At 40.8% G+C, this 23089-nt stretch overlaps 2 protein-coding genes and 1 long non-coding RNA gene across 7 annotated transcripts in view; 1 reads left to right on the forward strand and 2 right to left on the reverse strand.

The window, feature by feature from the left end:
* LOC307146943 (uncharacterized protein) overlaps positions 1–3628 on the reverse strand; it is a 57941-nt gene extending 54313 nt beyond the window's left edge. For all 3 annotated transcript variants that reach the window (XR_013819192.1, XM_079851313.1, XM_079851314.1), the window contains exons 1-3: positions 3119–3628; positions 2885–3016; positions 1935–2047 (exon numbers count right to left, since the gene is read on the reverse strand). Coding sequence is in view for 2 of the 3 variants with exons in the window: in XM_079851313.1 (XP_079707439.1) it covers positions 1935–2047; positions 2885–3016; positions 3119–3536 (663 nt within the window). In the remaining variant the exon portion in view is untranslated. The remainder of the gene's footprint in view (positions 1–1934; positions 2048–2884; positions 3017–3118) is intronic.
* A 7394-nt stretch (positions 3629–11022) lies between these two features.
* Positions 11023–18804, forward strand: LOC307147091. The gene is made up of 3 exons (XR_013819216.1): positions 11023–11126; positions 11764–11833; positions 18729–18804. It is a non-coding gene; the product is annotated as an uncharacterized lncRNA (long non-coding RNA).
* Positions 16642–22815, reverse strand: LOC307147090 (myosin light chain 3, skeletal muscle isoform). Of its 3 annotated transcripts, XM_079851565.1 has the most exons (8): positions 22701–22815; positions 22203–22454; positions 18947–18974; positions 18723–18872; positions 17887–18060; positions 17677–17754; positions 17544–17585; positions 16642–17267 (listed from the first exon to the last, which is right to left on the reverse strand). In XM_079851565.1, exons 1-7 carry the CDS (start codon positions 22755–22757, stop codon positions 17557–17559), a joined length of 768 nt encoding a protein of 255 aa, XP_079707691.1. In that variant the 5' UTR covers positions 22758–22815; the 3' UTR covers positions 16642–17267; positions 17544–17556. The 3 variants fall into 3 exon arrangements, with proteins under 3 accessions (XP_079707691.1, XP_079707692.1, XP_079707690.1); XM_079851566.1 differs by lacking the exon at positions 17544–17585 and having other exon boundaries at positions 16849–17267; XM_079851564.1 differs by having other exon boundaries at positions 16849–17754.
* Between the last annotated feature and the right edge of the window lie 274 nt (positions 22816–23089).

The raw sequence follows: 23089 nt of genomic DNA on the forward strand, positions 1-23089 counted from the left end.
TGCAAAGAATCAGGGGTTAAAATTATTTTTTTCAATGATACCAAAGCAGTACAACTACAATCCCAATCTTTTGTTGTGTTCATTGTAGCATCTGGACCAATCAGACACACAAATTATTCAGTATATTTAATGAATAATCCAGCAAACTCACTCTCCCAATAAAGGTCTATGAAACTTCCCCCAAAACTAACATCAGAAATGAATCGAACACACAGGACGATCAGTGAACCGTGATTCCTGCTGCACTGTGTGCGCGACTGAAACTCACGCTGGATGAGCAGAGCACACGTTTAAATAGTTTACAATTTTTTATATACACAGCAAAACAACAGTGGAGGCGTAGTGTGAATGTAGCAGCGGCATTTTCTAAGCTAATTTCACCCTCACGCTCAGTCATGGCGATACCGCTTTTCACTCGACAGCACGAGATCTCGTCAGACTAAAACGTGATGAGATTTCTCACTCGTTTCACCCCTAGTGTGTGCAGAACTCAGTCAGTGAGCTCAAAGCTGATTGAAAATCAGCAGCAACATTTTAACGCAACCCTGTTTGGAAGACTATGGAGAGATGATGTTTTTCAACAAAAAGGAAAAAGCGTCTTGGACTTAATCATAATCTTAATATTTTCGTTGTTTAAAGGAAAACTACTGTCATCGTTGGAGTACCTCAACCATCAATTCAATGCAACGATTATCTTTGTTGTAAGGGTGGGAATATTCAAATTAACACCACTTACTAATTTTGAAATGTGACTGATATTAAAAATAAAAGGTATTTTTTAACTTGGAGTATGTTTTTATTAGTTCCTAAACCATTTATTAGTGGATAAATACTATAAAGCTAAATTAATTTTTAAAATGTGTTATATGTGAGCAATTCCAGCACTATGAACGCATGGATTTGCAGTCAAAACTTGACCGAAAATTGCTTGAAATACGCATGCATCATTCCAATTTTGCACCCGACGCACAGCGGACTTTTCCCTCCACAGACGCACGTCGGTAAATCAGGGAATGAACTTGCGCTCCTGGGGGTGGTTCAGCGAAAATCGGCATGTTCCGGCGCAAATGTTCCCTGGTGCTATTTTGAAGTTTCAGAAAACAAATCCGCCACAGACCAGGAAAAACCTAGTCTAAAGTCAGTGGCGCGTTCAGATGCTATTTTAAGGGCGCATGCTTGGCCATAATGTAGCGTATGCAAAGCGCGCATACACTTTGCTTCTCTCATCTACACAGACGCAGCAGTTGCCATTTTTGCAAACCATACATAACTACAAGGAAAAATATTCCACACGAGGGAAATCATTCTGGTGTCTATGAAGATGTGAAAAAATAGGCATAAATCTTACACATTTACCCAAATTATTATACGCCTGTATGACAAGCTTATTTGGGTGGGTTTCTCCCATCCCCATACAATGTCTCTTCTCTGTCTTTTACGGCCCTGACGAGAACGTCGGTCTCCTCGGCTGTGAACCGCTGCTGGCGTGTGTCTGGCAAATCCGCCGTTATAATAGCAATTCGCCATGGAACAAGCACGCCTGCTCTTAAAGGGAATGTGAGATGACGCTTTGATTGGTTTTTCACGTTATGCCCAAACCACACCTATGAGTAATGTAGCTACTTCAGACCAACCCATTTTAGATTTGCGTCGGGCGCAAGAGTCATTTATCCCGCCGGTATAATAGCAACAGCGTCCGAGATCCACCCACAAAGTTACTTGCGTTTCGCGTTTGATTCTTGCTTTTCAGATCGTTAAAATAGGGCCCCATATCTACATGCAGAAACTTAACGGGATACATATATACACAATTTAATGAACTAAAATGTCCTGTATGGAAATGACCAACGAAAGGGAATAAACCAGTCTGTCAAGGTGACAAATGATAAATATGTAGCATGACATCTAGGCTACTTGTTAAGAGAATATCTTACCCAGTTTTGAGCAAAGCACTCTTTGAAAGGGATTCCCAGTAGCATTGATGGCCCATGATTCCTTTTGATGCATTGACACTGCTTTTGCGAGGGTGAATCAGTCCATTTGGTCTCTGAAAAGATACGTTGAAAAAATGATTACATTAAAAAAAAATATATGTTGATAATGCACTAATTTGATTTAACATCTCTAAATAGAGTGCAATAACCATTTTTATAGAATGTTTCTTGTAAATTGCACATTTTATGTACTGACCAGTTTATCAGCAACAAATAGCAAACTAAACAGCATTTGTCTCTTTAAATATTCATGAACTTTGTGTTTCAGTAATAGAGGGAAAAATTAAAATGTCACAATGAAGGAAGACATACAGTACTAATTGTAGCCTAGTGAATGACAGAGTTTCTTCCAGTTTTAATGTACTTTTTGACCTCATTTACAAGCATAAATTTTACAATTATAAACAATAAAAGCAAAATATCAGGGGCGCAGGAAGTAGGGGTGCTGTTTTCACAGGATTGTAAATTCAACGCAGACTGGAGTAGCTAATGATGCTGAAAATTCAGGTTTCCATCACAGAAATAAATTATATTAAAAATAATAGAAAACCATTTTAAATTGTAATAATATTTCAATATATTACTGTTTTTTTCTGTATTTTTTATCAAATAAATGCAGGCTTGATAAGCAAAAGAGACTTCTTTCAAAAACATTAAAAATAGTAAGTAAAATACAAAAATACACAGTAAAGCCTGCGACTCATTGGCTCGATTTGTGTCAAATTGTGCATTGCCTCTGTTAAGATAGGCTAATGTTAATACATTTTATTATTATTTGTTAATGATATAAACACAAACACATTCACTTTGTGTCTGTGGTGACAAATTATTCATGATTCGATTTCCTTTCGTCTCTTTATAGCTCAGAGTGAATATTCACAGGTACTTACCGTTACTGATAACCAAGCGTGGATTTGAGTGCAGAGTCATGGAAAACTTGATCATAATGACTTCATTGCCACAATGAAACACTGGTTGATTGACGTCAGACACCGCGACTCCGTCCAAATCCCACTGATGACCTTGATGAAAGAATAAGCGGGTTTTATACGCAGTTAGTATTAAAATATACCTTAAAAAATGACACATGTACTTAAGCGCTAAGTACTAGCTCAACATCTTACTTTTTAAGGATCGCCAGGTCACTGGTCCCATGAGAAGTTCTTTAAACACGTCATTTTGTGTGGGAATTGGTCCGTTTCGGTTTGAGTCCGCATTCCCCCAACTGTGATCCGCCAAACATGCATGGCATTTGAAAGTGAATTCGGTCATTGAGTCTTCTGCCGATTCGCTTGAAGGCGTTGAATTTTTTAGATAAAGTTCACAATCATCTTCACGTGCATCAGCAGTTCTCAAGTACAACCTCTCCACGTCTGCGGGAGACTGCTGTGCTTTTTGGAGCGACTCATTGACTCGATTTGTATCAATTTTCGCATCGTCTCTGTTAAGATGGGCTACTGTTATTACAAATTCCCAATTTATCAATAATGCTATCATTAACATCTGAACTTTCATGTTCAACATAATTTCAAGGCCGTGCATGCAAACGACACGTCATACCCAGATCAAATTTGGGGGGGGGGAGGGAAATTGCAAACCTCTGGCGTGAACGACAAAGCCTCGCAACCAGTAGGCCTACGGGGACTCGGCTAGTCCAATTAATGCGCTGCGCAGACCAATCGGCGCTTGCCTTGACGCGGTGCATGTCGGCTACTAGATAAAAAAAAAAATCTATCAGTTACAATCTATTTTCATTTAATTATATTTATTCAAAAACGGGTAACTTAAATTTACTGTTATAATATGAGAGTATTGTATCGATCCTATTTCCGGGTTTCTCGGAAACAGAAGTCAGTTGGGTAAACTTTTATAGCATGAGAGGATACATTAAATATATTTTTTGTGGTCCCATTTGCTCATACAGCAAAGGAAAAATTCCACAATAGTGTTTTACACAACTTTCAAAAAGAGGGGAAATATAGAGAGAGATTTAAAACGCGGCAGTCAGAAGGATATGTAAATTTTACCCCACAGCTGCGTTAACTATTTTTTGTAATTTGATGCAAAAGTAATATAATACAAAGTGTGGATAGTGTTATAAATGTAGCCTACATACATTTTTTTTTTTTTTTTAAATGAAAGAAAAAAAAAACTTTGGAGGATTTAAGGTGTTGATGACCGTTAAAACCTGTCATGATAAGGGTCCAGAGTGGTGCAGTTATGAGCAAAATGATGAAACGAGTTTGCATTTTATCACTTCCAGTTCCATTGTCCCGATTGTCAATGTTTTTTTTATTATTGCAATTAAGATGCAATTATATAGTTTATACTCTTTATTATATACAGAAATGGACCGTGGTGAACATTTAGACAGTTTGTGAACCCTGTTTTGTTTTCAGAAAGTTTAATATATAACTTTCAAAACTGTCACTTATCAAAGGCAGCTGTCACAGTTGCTAGGCGACAACAACAGTCCTCCTTAGGCTGGACGTCCCATTTAACAACGCTCAGTCTGACCTTCATGGCCTTCTAAGGATGCAGCCTCTGAATTAGGACTAAAATGTGAATTTTGAAGCTGTTATTTTTATAAAAAAATAAAAAAAACATATGTTTCTAATAAGTAACTAGAAACGGTTGGGGTGTGAGAGAGTGCAGTTTACATTAGTAAAAAACGAAAATAAATCTACCTTTGACCTGTGGCTAAGAGTACAGAAACTTTTAATAGGCTAGATTATGGAAGTAAAACAATGGCAAAATTTTTTGAAACAAAACAGCTTGTTGAATTGCACTAATTGGAAAAAATATGCATTGTGTTAACCTTGCTGGCATTTTAATGCGTTGTATTTTTAGGGCTTGAACTTTTATGGGCTGAAATTCATCATGGTTGTATATTTAAGCATTTTACATATATTTTCATTAATAAAAATTCAATAATCCATATTCACCTTTCAGATTCACTTCCAAAATATTCATTCTGTTTAAAAATACAACCTATAATATTCAACAGACAATTTTCGGTCCATTTTATTTCACTTTACAAATTCGCTTCCACAAATTCAGTGGTTCAAATTCGACAGAAAATTCAACATTTTACATCCGGGAACTGCAGGAATATCAGAAGATTGCCAATTCATAATCTCCAACATGGACTGCATGTTCCCAGGGGCGGGGTTTGTGTAAATTTGAGGGGTTTTATGTAATTTTTTGTACCAGGCCATTTATGGCTGTTCATATTGTTCAATAAAGTTGTACCTACTGCCTAATATTATTGTATACAGCAGGCAAGGTTTATGCATGCTCTAAGTCTTCTTCTAAATTTTTTGTGTATCTCTGTGGCTGAATTACAGCACCACATACTGGTCTGGCATAGTATACTACATCATTTTGAGTCGGTTTCAGTGGTTCTCTTTCATCATCTCGTTTCGAGATCCACCTATGGGAGAGACATGGGAAGGGCATCCTGTACCTGACCTCTGCAGAAGCATCCAATTGCACCAAGTCTGGCTAACAGACAGAAGCGCGCAGCCAATGCCAGGTAAGGCCACACCCCCTTACCTAGGCATATAACTTCTCCGCGCGCTGCTATTCCTCAGTTGACATTCGCTTCTCGCGATCTCTGCACGGACACAGTTCGGTTGGATTAACGTTACGCTGCTCACTTTCGAGTCTTCAGGAGGACATATCGCCAGATCAGCCTCCGCCAGACGTGAGTGACAGTCGTTTCTTCAGCCTATCCGCTGTGTTTTTTGCATCCGGAGCTGCCCGAGCTCTCGCTGTCCTCCACCTGCTCTTCGTTACATGGCTCCCGCCACGGATTTTTCCGAGTTCTTCTCCGCTGGCCCACCCATGGCTATGTGACCGTCTAAACCGCTGCTTCTCTGGGGAACAGCCTATCACGACGAGCCTGCCCGGCCGCGTGTGGTGCTCTCATTGCCACTAAGGACCCTCTCGTTCTGCGCGGTCTGCTTGGGCTTAACACGCTCAAGAAGCTTTGGAGAACCCGGAGAATTGCGGTCATTGTAATTGCTGCCCATGTAGCTTTTACTAAGCCAGCCTTTAGTTGCACGACCCAGCGCGCCGTGCTCTGCCTTTCTGACTTGGATGGGGGACACGGTGATGCGGTGATGATGACGCTAGCGTTTTAGCGTTCCCTAGGCTAGCGCTCACGCGGCTTTGCCTCAGTCCATCCTCCTGGAAGTTTGTGAGCGAGCGGCCGTTCGTCTCAACATTGTGTGGCCAGCTCCACAGAGCGCCACCGACCAGGATAGGAATATTTACGACGGGTAAGCGCTGGGACCACCGCCCAGTCTGAGGAAACAACTCTTAAAACCGTTTTTTCCAGCATTCGAAAAAACAAAGCTCATAAGCACGGCTGGAGCGTCTCGGTAGACTGTTAACACGGTCTCACGGGTCTTGGTGTGTTACGATAACGTGTTGAGGTTTTCAATTTATGCCTTCCTAGGAAGGCGGCTCCGAACGCAAGCGGCCTGTCTGTTGTTCGACCGTTGGGAGTATCGAGCCCGCGTTCACGGCCCACGAGCCCTCCGGATTCTCTCCCGGTCCCGGAACCCCTGTCCAAAAGACACAGGGTCTCCCGCGGACGGTCGGTTAATCCCGTCTCGTGGCTGCCCAACCCGTGTGTTTAGTGGACGTTGTGTGTGTGTCCCAAGTTCAGGGGGTCGTGAGGAAAAGTTCATAGCAGTGTTACCACACTGCACGCACTTGGTTCCCCTCACCCAGTTATTAAAGGCGTCGGCCCCAGTGTTTCCCAACACAAAACACACACATTACTAAACAACACATTTAACAAGCGAATCAAATGAATTCGTACAGATTATATCTGCCAACATAGAGAGCGAATCTCTCTGATCCCATGCATGTCGCCCTGAGTCCGTCCACAAGAGGGCGCCATTGCCTCACAAATCAACCAGCTGGGCTCACACAATTCAGTTGCGGCTGCCCAGCCCATGTGTTTTTAGTGGACGTTGTGTGTGGAAGGCTTCGGCCCCTGTGTTCCCCAACACAAAACACACAAACGAATTAAATAAATCCGTTACAGAGAGAGTATCTCTCTCCGCAGATATTATTTTTCTGCCTGCACTTGAGACTGCCCAGTTCATTTGTTCAGGAGATGTGTGTTTTCCCCCCACTTTACAGGGGGCACCTTGTGAGGGAAAGTTTAGCACAGTGGACACCACACTATGTTCCCCTCACTCTGTCAATAAAGGCTTCGGCCCCAGTGTTTGCCCAACACAAAACACACAAAGTTACGAATCAAATGAATTCGTTTTGGAGAGAAGACCTCTCTCCGCAGATCTCACTGCAGAGAGAGGAAATCCCTCCGAACCCCTGCATGTCGCCTCTAGTGTGCCCACTAGATGGCGCCTTTGCATCACAAATGAACCAGCTGGGCCCATACAGCCCCGCTCCGGCCCGAGCGGGGGCGCTCGCGAGTCACAAAGTGGCTTGGCAAACCATTTCAGCGCCCGAGTGGGTTTTTCCGTACCGTAACACAGGGTTACAGGCTGCAGTTTGCAATAAAACCTCCGCGTTTCAACGGCGTTCTCTCTTCTCACACAGAAGAAAATGCCTCACTCATTCTGAAAGAGGAAATTTCCTCCCTCCTAAACAAGGGAGCGATTCAGATGGTGCCACCCAATCTGATAAACCATGGTTTTTATTCCTGGTATTTTCATGTTCCAAAAGGCGTGGCGCCCCCCGCCCTATATTGGACCTTCGAGTGTTGAACAACATTTGAGGAAATACAATTTCAGAATGTGACACAAGGCTCTCTCGCCCGTGCCATAAAGCAGAACGACTGGTTCACATCAGTCGATCTGAAAGATGCTTTCTTTCACATAAACATCTACCCTCCACACAGGAAATAGTTTCGTTTCGCCTACCAAGGCATTTGTTACGAATTCACAGTTCTTCCGTTCGGGCGCAATTTGAGTCCCCGAACTTTCTGTCTGTGTGCGGAGGCGGGCGTGGCGCCCCTGAGACTATCAGGGCTGAGAATTCTGACTTACATAGACGATTGGCTCATCATAGCCAAATCGAAGGAGAAGGTGTCGCTGGACACCGGCCGGGTGCTCGCGCACATCACATCCCTCGGGTTCAAGGTGAATGCGAGCAAAAGCAATCTGACTCCCAGTCAGAATGTCATTTTCCTGGGCTTGGAATTGAACTCAGTCTCCATGCGAGCGCGTCTCTCTCAAGAGCGCGTTCGCTCGCTGATGGACTGTCTGTCTCAGTTCAGAGAAGGGGCGAGAGTACAATATCGCTCATGCCTCAGGCTGCAGGGTCTCATGGCTTCATCTATCCAAGTTGTGCCGTTGGGTCTCCTGAGAATGAGAGCGTTCACGAAATGGGTTTTGTCACTACATTTCAGCCCGATTCGCGATCTCTGCCGCTCGGTAACGGTGACGCACGCCTGCTCGGCAGCCCTGCGCCATTGGGAGAGCGAGAACCCCCCTCGGGACGGTTACGATGCGGAAAGTTGTGACGACAGATGCGTCCTTAACAGGCTGGGGAACCACCCAGGAAGGCAGAACGGTGAACGGTCTGTGGCTGAGCAGACTACGTTCAGCGCACATTTAACTATTTAGAGCTTTTACAATTGGAAAGCTCTGAATCATTTACTGCCTCGCCTGCAGGGACATCCCATTCTAGTATGGTGCGATAATACCACGGCAGTGGCTTATATCAACCGTCAGGGCGGCATGCGCTCGTCGGAACTCCACGCTCTAGCTTACAGGCTTTTGGTGTGGAGCAGACGGGGTTTTTCTGTCATCACGCGTGACTCATGTTCCGGGCATTCTGAACAGAGGCGCGGATCTGCTATCGAGGGGAAACCCAATCTACGGTGATTGGCGTCTTCACCCGCAGATAGTGGAGATGTTATGGATGAGATTCGGACAGGCAGCCGTAGATCTTTTCGCCTCGCGCAAAAAACACCATTGTCCCATGTTCTTCTCACTAAAGGACGTGGACGCGTCCCTCGGGGCAGACGCACTGGCCCACCCATGGCCCAAAGTGCTGCTGTATGCTTTTCCTCCCCTGTGCCTGATCATTTCACACTGGCCAGGGTGAGAGAGCACGGCCTGTCTCTCATTCTGATAGCACCCAGGTGGCCCAAAGCCCCGTGTCTGGCAGAGATAATCCCTCTGTTATACGCCGAGCCATGGCGCCTCCCCCCTCGCACGGACATACTGTCCCAAGCCAACGGGGAGATTTACCACCCCCTCCCGGACAGGGTGGCTCTCTGGGCCTGGCCCGTGAGAGGACGAACCTAAATGCACTGGGGCTCCCGCCGCATGTAATCGCCACTACTCAGAATGCCAGGGCCGTTTCCACGCGATCCCTATATGGCTGTAAGTGGCAAGTGTTCGAAGGATGGTGTGATGGGCGTGGTCTCACATCTTATCAGTGCTCGGTGCCTGATATTTTGTGTTTCCTGCAAGACCTCATGGAAAGAGGCAGGTCCTTTTCCACCATTAAGGTCTACCTGGCTGCGATTTCAGCCTGTCATGTGGGTTTTGAGGGCTCCACCGTCAGGCAGCACCCTCTAACCCGCAGTTTTATGAAGGGTGCACGCCGCTCTTTGCCGGTCATCAGGAGATCTGTTCCAGATTGGGACCTCTCCATGGTGCCGGAAGCGCGGTCTCTGTATCCTTTTGAGCCTCTGGGGAGTATTTCCCTTAAGCTGCTGTCCCTCAAGACAGCTTTGCTCTCGGCCTTGGCATCTGCTAAATGGGTCAGTGAGCTACATGCACTCTCGGTTCACCCCTCGTGCGCCAAATTCTCCCTAAGTGGAGATAAGGTTTCCCTTAAGCCTAACCCGGCCTTCATGCCGAAATGCTTCCCTGCGTTCACTTCGGAGGTTTTGGAGCTATCCGCTTTTCACCCTCCACCTTTTGCCTCCCTGGAGGATCAGAGGCTGAATGCTCTGTGTCTCATCCGTGCTCTGCAAGCATATATGACCAGGACCAGTGCTTTCCGCAAGAGCGACCAGCTCTTTTTTCAAGGGCTCCCCCGCACAAGGGGAGTCCCATTTCAAATTTCCATTTTCAAAGCAATGCCTCTCACATTGGCTTGTGGACGCTATACTATGGCTTATGAAGCAAAGGGAGTGCAGCCCCCAGGGGGCATCAGAGCTCATTCCACAAGGGGCTTAGCCGCCTGTTGGGCTTTGTTCAGGGGAGTGCCACTGCAGGACATCTGCTCCGCTGTCAGCTGGGCCTCTCCTCATACCTTTGAGCGTTACTACCGGTTGGATGTCACCAGAACCTCAGTGGCACACTCGGTCCTAGGGGTAGGGTCCTCTTAGCCCTTTCCCACAGCCCCGTTGGGTTAACCAACGAGGAGTGAATGGGCCGGCTGGCCATGTTCATTCCTGTCACCAGGCATTCGCATTCCTTCTTGGGTTTAGCTATGTGCATTGGTGGTGCGGGGGCCATTATCATGTATGTGTCTCATGCATGTTTCATGCCCTGCTTGTCCACAGCAGTTTAGCGTGGCGTCACCCTTGCAGGGTCATGTTTGTGGGACGTGTCAGGCACCGCCTCTCTGAGGTGACCGTCCTTCTCTGCCCTTCAGAACCTCACTGTGAGTGTATTGGGCAATCGGGGAGCTGTCCATGTCTCTCCCATAGGTGGATCTCGAAACGAGATGATGAAAGAGAACAATAGGTTACTGTCGTAACCCCGGTTCTCTGAAACATCGAGTGGAGAGATCCACCAGCTTTGCCCCGCTTTCCGCACGAGAAGCGAATATACTTACTGAGGAATAGTAGCGCGCAGAGAAGTTATATGCCTAGGTAAGGGGGTGTGGCCTTATCTGGCATTGGCTGCGCGCTTCTGTCTGTTAGCCAGACTTGGTGCAAATGGATGCTTCTGCAGAAGTCAGGTACAGGATGCCCTTCCCATGTCTCTCCCATAGGTGGATCTCTCCACTCGATGTTTCAGAGAACCGGGGTTACGACAGTAACCTATTGTTTTGTGTGTACGCAGATATTTCTTGAGACAACGCAGTGTTTACGGAACACGCTTCGTGTGGATGTGGCCTAAAACAACGGGTAGAGAGAGTCATTCATTCATAAAAATGGTAAATACATTTGAAATGGAGCAAGAGGTAAGTATTTGTGATGATTATGTCTTGCATTTTTATCATGTTGTTTAAATAAGTTTCATATGTAAGAAATGTGTTAGGTAATGCAGGGTCCAAAGATGAGATGAAAAGTTTTAAAGTTTTAAGTTTAGAGCAGAGAAATACACTGATTATAACGTATATTTTAAAACCTTTTTTATATAAAATGTATGTTTATTTGCAACAGTTATGTTAACAGCAATAATAAGACATTTCCATCGTAAGAACAGCTAATCAGCTGTGGAAATTGCATTGTCTTTCATTGCTTCCTTCCCCAAGTGCGTTCCAGACGGCTACATAATGGCATGCAAGTGCCATGTGTGCTCACTCCAAAGTCCCCACTTCAAGGGCTCTGCCCTTCGAAGGGAGTAGGGCATGCTCACTTCAGTTTTGAATTTGCCTTCTTAGTTCAGCAAGAAAAAAAGAAAAGAAAAAAGAAACACAAATGTGTGATGTTAAACTAAAGTCATTATTGTTTATTATATGGTTGAATTGGATCATCAAAGGTCAGCAGCAAAGACATTGATTAATAAAGTACACTAAAAGGCCTGGCTAGTTGGATGCGGTCATGCTAATGCCTTATTTTGCTTTCCATTCTTACGGTTCAAAACAACGGGGACAGATCCAGCATGGACAGTTACCGGAGTGAGCGATATGAAGCACCTGTCTGAAGAAGTAACTAACCAGTTTATGTAAGAATGCCTCAACCTCTTAATATTGGCATTAAATAATTACTGACTTTTTCACAGAGCACTGGTGGTATCCTGCAGTTTGTATAGTGTTAATAATAATAAAATAATAAAATAATAATAATAATAATAATAATGATGATGACCCTTACGTTTATTCAAGTGTGCTATAAGTATACTTCTTTTAAACTAAAAAATAAGAAAGTATACTTTCAGTCTACTTTTTATGTACTTCTCAGAAATATACTTTATGTACTTCTCAGAAATATACTTCATATTCCACTTAAGTATACTTGACTTATACTGACAGAAAAGTCTAAGTATATTTGGCCTCTACTTGTTGATCGAGATGTACTTAAAAGTATAATTAACCCTTAGGCTGCATGCATTAGGGACATTTTTGTCCTTTTCATTTTTATTTCTTTGACCATTTTGGCTGTTTTAATGCCAATGGTATGTAATTTGGCAAAGTTGTGACTTTTTGCATAAATTTACAAATTTTGAAAAAAAAAATTAAAATATGTATAACACACACGGTGTAGAACAAATAGCACCATTCAGTACCATAAGGGACAAAAATGTCCCATTGACACCCATTAAAACGTCGTTTAAAGCCGGGGCCGTCATTAATACATAAATCATGATTTATGTTGAAACATTCTTTCATTTTGAAGCAAAGGCATTATATTTGCATTATATAGTGTATTTTACCAGATGACGTCACTACATGTGTATTCCCTATAGGGGGAAATGCACGCTATTTTCCTGGTTTCCACTATAGGGGCACTTGACTGTGCATGAAGGATTTGAATGGTTCAAAGATCTAAAAATTATGTTTCCGAGTATGTGTGATGTCTGAGAGCGATGTGTGTCTGCGTTGACAAAAATTGTGTGTGTGTGTGTGTGTGTGTGTAGGGCCGTAATGCATGGTGTTTAGGCGAGTGACAAAAATCACAATATCCTGAAAGTCATGTTTTACTCTCTCTCTCTCTCTCTCTCTCTGTGTGTGTGTGTGTGTGTGTATGTGTGTGTGTGTGTGTGTGTGTGTGTGTGTGTGTGTGTGTGTGTGTGTGTGAGCGCGCGCGCGCGCACGAGAGAGAGAAAGCGCTTCTCACGGCATTGTTTTCTTTCGGTTTGATTCATGCGTAATTTACGCACAGACATGAACCTTTGACACGGCTTCGTTTTTTAGCAGTCTATGTTTCAAAGGTAACTAATAATTTCTCACATAGGACAACGTAGGCACAAGCACAGCCATGCAGTCAGTCCTTAGACATAACAACTTTCATCTTGCGGCAACACAAAGATCTATCTGCGAGGGATCCAAAACAAAGTCTACCTTTGTTTTGCAATAGTCTAAGTGAGAAATCGGTGTTTATACAAGTGCGGTCACCAAAACTGGAATTTAAAGGGTTAAAATCCTGAAATTGAATAAATATGTGGTATGTATGATGAGGACTGATGCTGGTTAAAATATTGAACTCAGTCAAAGTGGAAAAAAATAATAATATATAATAGTTTTATGGCAGTGTTTAGAGTGGACATTTTTGTCCCTTAACGCACTCAACGGTGTCAAATATATAATGCAGCCCAAGGGTTAAGTATTCTAAGTATTCTTGGCTTGTACTTGTGTTTACTATTTTGATTGAGTAGCTTATTAAATACTTTTTTTTAAAACATAATATTATACACTGTCTTATAAACTACCATGTTCAAGTTTATATAGTAACCAGCTTTCGGATGGAGTAGCTTATAGAGTAAATAAAATAAGCATAGAACTGAACCTGATCTTGTACACAGCGATAATTCCCTTACGAAAAATAAGTTAACTAAAACTAAAAAGAAGAAAGCATACTTTCAGTCTACATTTTATATACTTCTCAAAAATATACTTATGTACTTCTCAGAAATATACTTAATTATACTTAAGTGTACTTGAGTTATACTGAGAGAAAAGTCCAAGTATATTTGGCCTGTACTTGTACTCAATCTTTCAATCGAGATATACTTTAAAGTTTTATTATTCAAAGTATACTTGGTTTGTAGTTGTGTTAACTCTTTTGATCGAGTAGACTATTAAATATACTTTTTTTACAAACTTTTTCATATACAGTCTTATGAAACTTACATTATTTGAAAATATTGATTAAAATATTGATATAAAACAGACATGTTTCTAATTCTGTGTATCTGAATTTTTGGATAGGCTAGTCCACTGGTAGTGTACATAGGAATTTACTTTAATTCTACTTTACTCTTTCCCCACAATTGACTGAATTTTCAGCTATCCATGTTTTCACTGTTATACGGTAGGGGGCGCTATGACACATCTTCTAGTACAGAATCTCTGGATCAAAACACAGGAGATGAAGCTGAAACAAGTGATAGAAGATTGCTCACTCAAATGTAAAATAATGTGATCATCGTGTAAATCAAAACTGCTTAAAGTTTCCAAATGAAATGAAGCGTAACCCATGAAGAGAAAACGACTGTGAAGCTTTGGGTGTGTTGGATCTACTCCATCTGTGTTTTGATCACGTTTCTGAACCTGATCAAGGCGTAGTCTTTGACAAAAATTACATTTTCTCATCTTTTTTGTTAAAATGTTGCCTTTCTTTATGAAACTTACCAACATTCAAGTGTTGATAAAAAAGGATGCATGACGCTAATAAAATGTTTTTAAAATTAAAGTACAGTTAAAGGTATTTTTCAAGTATAAAAAATAACATTTGAACATAGTAGTATAGGCCTACTGCAAGTGCAAAAATTATATAGAAATAGTAAACTATTGGTATAATGTTAAGTTCACTTAAAGAAAACTTGTAGTATAAAACTACTAAACTAGTAGTTTACTGAGAGTACACTAAAAGAAAACTTGCAAGTATACTTGCAGTATAAAACTACTAAACTAGTAGTTTACTGAGTGTATACTTCAAAGTTGCAACAAGTATTAAAATAGTAAACTAGTATACCCATAAGTTCACTTGCAGTACAAATGAGAAACGTAATTATGAACTAGTTGTGCACTTAAAGTTTACTACTGTTACACTTATAGTACACTTAAACATATACTTTTATATACTAAAAGTGGGCCAATTTAGTCCCAAGCGGTATTAAAATAGTACACTTACAAGTTTACTACTAGTACATATTGACATTAGTATACTTACTACATAATGTATACTTAAAAATATACTTGAACATTACTTAAGTATACTTCTTTTTCATAAGGGGATGATTTTTATTTATATAGGCCTAGCGCCTTTCCAACACGCAAGGTCGCTTTACAAAGATAGGTTAAGGCAGTGGTTCTCAAACTGGGGTACGTGAGGAGTAATATTCCTTAGAAGAGTAATATTCAGAGAAAAAAATAATGTTTTTAAGAGGTTTTTGAATGAAAGATGGGTGGATGCTTGACGGATGTCTTGAGGAAGAGCCACAACGCTAAAAGACCTGATGGCTTGGCTCCTACGGTTACTAGACTATTAAAACTGACTGAATATGTCACAGCCCCACCTAAGATATATCATCATTGTCTAACGTTACAGCTGCTCCGGCGTGGAAACAATGGCGGACTGTGTTTAGCTCACTCAGGGCGGGTCTATGCATAGTGTCAGTCAACAGTCGTGAGAGGTGCTTGTGTAAAAGTACGTCACATTGCCCCGATTCTGAGAACAGGTTGTTCTGAGACAGTGCTTATGATTTATGGGGATTAAAAAAAGCACTGGGTGGATTTTTATCATTATAGGGTGGTTGTGTACACACACTGCCAACACACATTTATGTTCAAACACCATGTAAAAGTGAATTTTGCATAATGCAGTAGGTGCCCTTTAAGAATATCTTGTAGTGTGTGATGCACCATGATTTTCAAATCTTGTGTGTGCAGGTTTGAGATTTGAAAGAAGAATATCTGTGAAGCAACCAGATTTCACAATCGGTTAAGATTTAAAACCCCTGTAGTCTGAGCCCGGCTTAAGTCTAGATCAGGGCAACATCAGTCCTGGAGGGCCATGCTGTCCTGCCAGCCCGTTCTCATCCCTAGGCGTCATATACTGACGCTTTTGACATTTCGTCTACATCCAACGCACATGGCACCCTTTAGCGTCAATATGAGACGCAGATAGATATGGGCCAGAAGGCGCCTCCTAGCGGTCTAACCCTAACCCTACCCCAGACCTAAACCTACCCATAACCGAACAAAGCTCTGTGCGTCTCATATTGACGCTAAAGGGTGCCATGTGCGTTGGATGTAGGCGAAATGTCAAAAGCGTCAGTATATGACGCAGGATGAGAATGCGTTGGTCCTGCAGAGTTTAGCTCCAGCCCTATTCAAACACACCTTAACAAGCTAATCAATGTCTTCAGGATTACTAGAAAGCTACAGGCAGGTGAGTTTTTTTTAATAAGGGTTAGAGCTAAACTCTCCAGGACCAAAGTTGCACATCCCTGATCTAGATGATATAAAAAGTGACATGAAGTGATTTTTGCTGATCATTTTCCACTCTTGCTTGTTTAGGGGTTAAGTGTGGTAAATTTAAACATTAAAGTGCTAGAAGATGCGCAAAAGAATTAAATTCGGTCATGCGCTGCTTTCTATGATTTCACAGAATGTTCACTGGTTCCTGCCTCCTCCTTCCCTGAGCCTAGAACTTTGTTACAGTCAACAGTCATTATTAGTAGACTATCTGCTTAATATTGGCAAACACTTTATATTGATGGCCCCTCAACAGACATGCTACTGACTATAAGTAACTTTGCAACTACATGTCAGCTTATTCTATGTTAGATCAGATGCTAGATAGTAAGATCCTTAAATAAAGGTTCTTTATTGACATTGATGGATCCATGAATAAATTGCATGTAACATTTTAATTGGACAAAAGGTTTTTTATAGTAGAAAAGGTTTCTTATTTTTCCCACAACACACTCACAAATAACTTTGTACTTGACTCATGTCTTTCCAATAATTACTTGACTGGACACTAAGCCCATTTGTTCATTGTGAGATGCTGTAAATCCACACAGTGAATGTAACGCTTGGCTACAGCACAAGGTTTTTCTTAGAAAAGTCCTTTGAGAGAAGTCCAAAGACAAAGCGTATGGGTTTATCATATGTGCCTGAGAAAAGTTCCTGACATTGGGGATTAGAGCAAACTCAGTGCACAAGCCCCACCAAAGCCAACGTTTTATCCACCGACAGCTGTGTTGATTCTCTCTTGGCATAAAGTAAAGTTTACAGCAGACTCCTGCATTTTGCCTCCTTGATAATTTGCAATTGATATAAAATGGCTTCAAAGTGGTGATTGAAGAACAGAGTGAATTTAATCAGTTACTGTATATAATATTTAACAAAAATGTTGTTTTATTGATGTCAACTCTCACACATGACCTTCAGATTACTTCTGCAAACATCAATGTGAGGCTGCCACGGTACCTAGGCAAACAGAAAAAATTATTTAAATTATGCAAAATAAATTAAAGTCTAAAAGCATATTACAGTATAGTTCAGATCAGGACTTCCCAACCAGGGCTTTGTGATTAGGAGTTCATGATGGAGGTTCTGTAGGTTCATGAGGTCATGAACTGGCTGAACTGAATGCATATAATTAAAACTGGGAAAAAAAATCAGTTGCTTTTATTATTTAATCAATATATTTATTGAAATGTTAACGTTGATAGGATTGAGAAGCCCTGATTTACATAAACTTACCAGAAACGATCACTCAGCGAGCCATGACATGTTTTATAAAAGCTTGGAGAAAGAACATAAGATTAATTTCAATGAGAAACGTCAAGTCATTCATTTTGTCAGTAGAGGGAAGTCTTGAGTAAATGTATCTTACCCTCATAGTTGATACAACCATTTGTGTCCTCTTGCCCTGCCAGCAACTGATCCACTTCACCCTCAGACAACCTCTCTCCTGAAATTCAAACAGTGTTCCAATGAGTAAAATTATACATTTTTAGTTCTCAATGTTTTCAACGTTTGACTACACTGGTCAATGTTGGTCAAATATATGAATTTGGCATATTTTTCCTCCATAACATCCTACCCAAAGTAGCAAGCACATGGCGGAGTTCAGCCCCCATGACTGTTCCATTGCCTTCTTTGTCAAAGACCCGAAGGCCCTCTACAAAATCTTCAAATGTGCCCCTTTCAGTAGACTTTGAAACTTGTTGAAACATAGGCAGGAAAGTCTCAAAGTCGATCAGTTTGGATTCCATCTCTGAACGACACAATTTAAATAAAGCAATTAGTAGGTTCTTAGATTTTATTTGACAATCAGAGAGAAAAAATATTGAATTGGATAGTTCACTAAAAAAAAAATCCAAACATTAGACCCCATTTACTTTCATTGTATTTATTTATTTACTAATAAATACATAAATAAAATATCATTCTTTGGGTTTCACAGAAGAAGAAAAAAAGTCACACAGGTCTGAAACAACAAGACAATGAGTGTGAACTATTCCTTTAGCTTCAATAGCACAATTGCAAAAAGTAAATGTTATATTTATAGTCCTTTATCACCCTTTTCTCTTTTGTGTTAAGGTAAGATACTACATTCCTGCGGTTGGAATGGTATTTTGACGTTTAGTGAGTCGTTATGGCAAGGATCTCAGTATTCAGAGAATGACTTGCAAACGTCACAGAGAATTTGTCTGCTGTTAATTATAATCTTTGACATTTGTGACAACCAACACCTCTGTAATCTCTGTAATCTCTGTGACAGAAGTGTGTTCAGTCTTTCCCTTTGTTTTCTAATGAATGATCCCATGGGATGCAGGGAAGCAATAGCTTGAGTAATTTTATATAGATCATGACATACACCTTGTACAATGCCCTGAAAAGTCATGCAGCTGTATTTTTTCCATTGTGTGTCTATACCTTCAGGCTTTGGTTTCCCTAGAACATTCAAGACTTCTGCATTAGTTGGGTTCTGGCCCAAAGCTCTCATCACATCCCCACACTGTGCTAGTGATATCTTCATCTCCCCTGAGGGAGTCCTGGCAAACAACAGGAACGCTTCTTTGAACTCTGTATAAATGCAAAATAACAAAAAAAAAATTGTTCATTTAAAATTAAGTTGATCAGATGACCTTGTTCCTTACCTTCAAGTTGTTCAGCACTGAGATTACCCTGAAACACAGAACAAGAGATTTCTTTTTGTAGGTTTTTATATAGGCATTTATTTGTATCATCAGTAATAGCTGATAGCTTCATTGCTGATCTACTATGTACTTTAATGCACAGATATTAGTGTCATACAGTAAGTTAAAACTCTGGCAGTTGTTCTGCCATTGTTTTTCCTGGCACCAACAATAATCTCCCCTCAAAGTTCACAGTCTGTTTATGAGATCATATCATCCATATCTGTCTCCCTAGGGAGTCTAACTTAGGAAGTGTATTAGGAAGAGTGGGACAACCCCCGCAGCAGGTGTGTGTAGATCCAAGTAAAGAACATCTACTGGAATCCTGCCATGAAGCATATATTGTTTGTAATATTGTGCAGTTCATGTCCAGGCAATTACAACTGCTTTTCAAAAATCGAAAGAAATGTTCCAGCAATGATAACTTGGGATTAATTAAATATTTATTAAGCACATTAATGTTTATGACCTTTTAAATTAGAGATGTGTATTGCACCATATTAGAGTTATTGGCCTGGGTTTTTATTTACTTTCCGCCTTTTTAAAGATCATCAGCACTAACTTGAAGAGACAGTGATTTAGGTGAGAATGAGTTAGTTATTGTGCTCATCTTTTATTAATCTAGCTGTACATTATAATGCTGTGCCTTAAATGGTTGGTTCACCCAAAAAAAAATATTTCTGTCATTAATTACTCACCCTCATGTCCTTCCAAACCCGTAAGACTTATGTACATCTTTGGAACCCAAATGAAGATATTTTTAATGAAATCTGAGACATTTCTGTCTCTCCACTGACTGTCTATGGAACTACCACTTTGATTCTTCAAAAAGTTCATAAAGAGATCACAAAACCAATCCATATGAATTTAACAGTTAAGTCCAAATATTCTGAAGAGACTTGATCACTTTATATGATGAACAGATTTAATTCAGGCTTTTAATCACATATAAACATTCATCAACTCACACATCAGTTGAGGTAAACGGACGCTCAACCATGTTCGCTTGACGTGCGAGAACCAATGAGGTTCATTCTCGTGTTACGCAGCACGTTTGAGCTTCAGCAAGAACCAATGAGGTTCATTCTCGTGTTACGCAGCACGTTTGAGCTTCAGCAAGAACCAATGAGATTCATTCTCGTGTTACGCAGCACGTTTGAGCTTCAGCAAGAACCAATGAGGTTCATTCTCGTGTTACGCAGCACGTTTGAGCTTCAGCAAGAACCAATGAGGTTCATTCTCGTGTTACGCAGCACGTTTGAACTTCAGCAAGAACCAATGAGGTTCATTCTCGTGTTACGCAGCACGTTTGAGCTTCAGCAAGAACCAATGAGGTTTGTTCTCGCTTGTCAATGTTGCACATACAGAAGAGGCTGTTTTCTGGTAGCACATGTACGTTTTATTTCTGTCATATGCTGTACAATCTGCAAATTCAACAAAGATAACAGTAAATTGGGTTTTTGTTTCACAGTGTTGAAATGGCTGGCAGTGTGACTTCTTCATATCAAAAAGTGAAACTCCCTGTGGCTCACCACTGCCCCCTAGCGTCACCCGCCAGTGTATGCAGGTTTAAGTGATGTTAAAATAGACATCTATAATTAATAAATGGCAATGAACAATACATAATAATAAAACATAATAATAAGAATACATATATATGAGTCTATATGACTACATCAAGCAAGTACGGTTGAGCTTCTGTTTATGTTTGCTTACCAAAGTTTAAATGGGAATAACTGCCTATACAGGTGCTGGTCATATAATTAGAATATCATCAAAAAGTTGATTTATTTCAGTAATTCCATTAAAAAAGTGAAACTTGTATATTATATAGACTCATTACATGCAGAGTGAGATATCTCAAGCCTTTATTTGTTATAATTTTGATGATTATAGCTTACAGCTTGTGAAAACCACAAAATCTCAGAAAATTAGAATATTACATGAAATCACACAGTAATTACACAGTAATCCCATGGTCATTGAACCAGGTTTTGGTTATTTTGGCAGTGTGGGCAGGTGCAAATCCTGCTGGAAAATGAAGGAAGCATGAAGTGCTCTGGAAATGTCCTGGTAGACGGCTGCGTTGAGTGGACAGCACAGTGGACCGACACCAGCCGATGACATGGCTCCCCAAACCAACACAGACTGTGGAAACTTCACACTGGACTTCAAGCATCTTGGATTGTGTGCCTCTCCATTCTTCCTCCAGACTCTGGGACCTTGGTTTCCAAATGAGATGCAAAATTTGCTCTCATCAGAAAAGAGGACTTTGGTCCACTGTGCTTTATTAAATCCAGAGTCAACGCAGCCGTCTACCAGGACATTTTCAGAGCACTTCATGCTACCTTCATTTTCCAGCAGGATTTGCACCTGCCCACACTGCCAAAAGAACCAAAACCTGGTTCAATGACCATGGTATTACTGTGTAATTACTGTGTGATTTCAAGTAATATTCTAATTTTCTGAGATTTTGATTTTGTGGTTTTCACAAGCTGTAAGCCATAATCATCAAAATTATAACAAATAAAGGCTTGAGATATCTCACGCTGCATGTAATGAGTCTATATAATATACAAGTTTAACTTTTTTAATGGAATTACTGAAATAAATCAACTTTTTGATGATATTCTAATTATATGACCAGCACCTGTAGTTAAATATGTTCATCATATAAAGCGGCTGTGTCTCATTTTACAATCTCTTTATGAACTTTTTAAAGCATCAAATTGGTAGTTGCGTAACTGTCAATGGATGGAAAGAAATATTTCAGATTTCATTAAAATATCTTCATGTGTGTTCTTATGGGTTTGAAAGTCTTACGGGTTTGGAACAATATGAGGGTGAGTAATTAATGACAGAATTTTCATTTTTGGCTGAATGAACCCTTGCAGCATAATATTTATTTAAGCTTTGGTTAAATATATTTATTTATTTATTTGGACAGAATATCAATATGTTCCTATTTTAAAAAGGTGGACCTTTTGTTTTAAAATCTTTTTTGTCATTGTGCCTTATTTGAACTTTTCAATTGATTAACACTAAGTTTAATTGCCCAAATGCTTGTCAATAAAGCGATCTGAATCATTTAGTCTTTATTCTTAAAAGAAAAGTATGCATTTAAATGTAGACGTCAACCATTATTGTGGGCGCATCAATCCAGGCCATCAGGCAACTGAAATACCATAAAATAATATTATGCGAAACAGAGACTTACTACAGCAGCAGGATCATTTTTGAAAGCTGGATTTGGAAGAGAAGCTTGTGCTTTGGCTGGTTCTTCGGCTGCTGCGACTGGGGCTGGCCCGGGTGCAGTGCTGGCTTTTTCGGACTCTTTTGCAGCTGACTCTGGTGTTGCAGTTAGGGCAGAAGCAGCCGTTTCCAGTGCTGCTGATGCTGGTTCTGCAGCTCCGGGAGCTGGTTCTTCCTCTGGAGCTGGGGCTGGCTTTCCTCCTATTTTGGCCATTTGCTTTTGTGAAGCCATGGTGGTGTAATCACAGTAAGTGAATGAACAAAATCGAGTCTTATGCAAATGTTTGACTGCTGTTGAATGGTACGGATTGGAGCGCTAAATGTTATATACTCAGCACTAAATCTGCTGCACCTCCCCAATATTACTCGCATTTCTAAAAATAGGAAAGAATGCTGTGACTCCAGTGCATGCATTAAACTTCACAGGATATACATATCCCCTCCCCTCTTCATATTGTTATACCTTTTGCTGCCTGTTCAGAGCACCATCATCCATGTTCCTCTTCGTCCTGTATCTCATGTGAGTATTTTCTATTTTATGCTGTCATCCTTGTTGCTTTTTATGTCATGATGATGATGATGATATTAATTAGCAGAACACAAAATGTAATATCCATCTACCCGTCTACATCTATAGCACTATAGATGGTAGATGGATACATTTTGTGTTCTGCTAATTAATATCATCATCATCATTATGACATAAAAAGCAATAAGGATGACAGCAGTAGGAGTAGGGATACTGTACAGTTCTGCTGCTTTTAATAGGCACAAATGTTGTAGCTTAACTGTGCCCCCAAACATTAACACCTCATTCACACTTGCTCCGCTTTTCCAAAACATGTGATTTTC

The sequence above is a fragment of the Squalius cephalus genome, assembly GCF_949319135.1.
Source record: "Squalius cephalus genome assembly, chromosome: 19".
In the NCBI taxonomy this organism is placed as follows: domain Eukaryota; kingdom Metazoa; phylum Chordata; class Actinopteri; order Cypriniformes; family Leuciscidae; genus Squalius; species Squalius cephalus.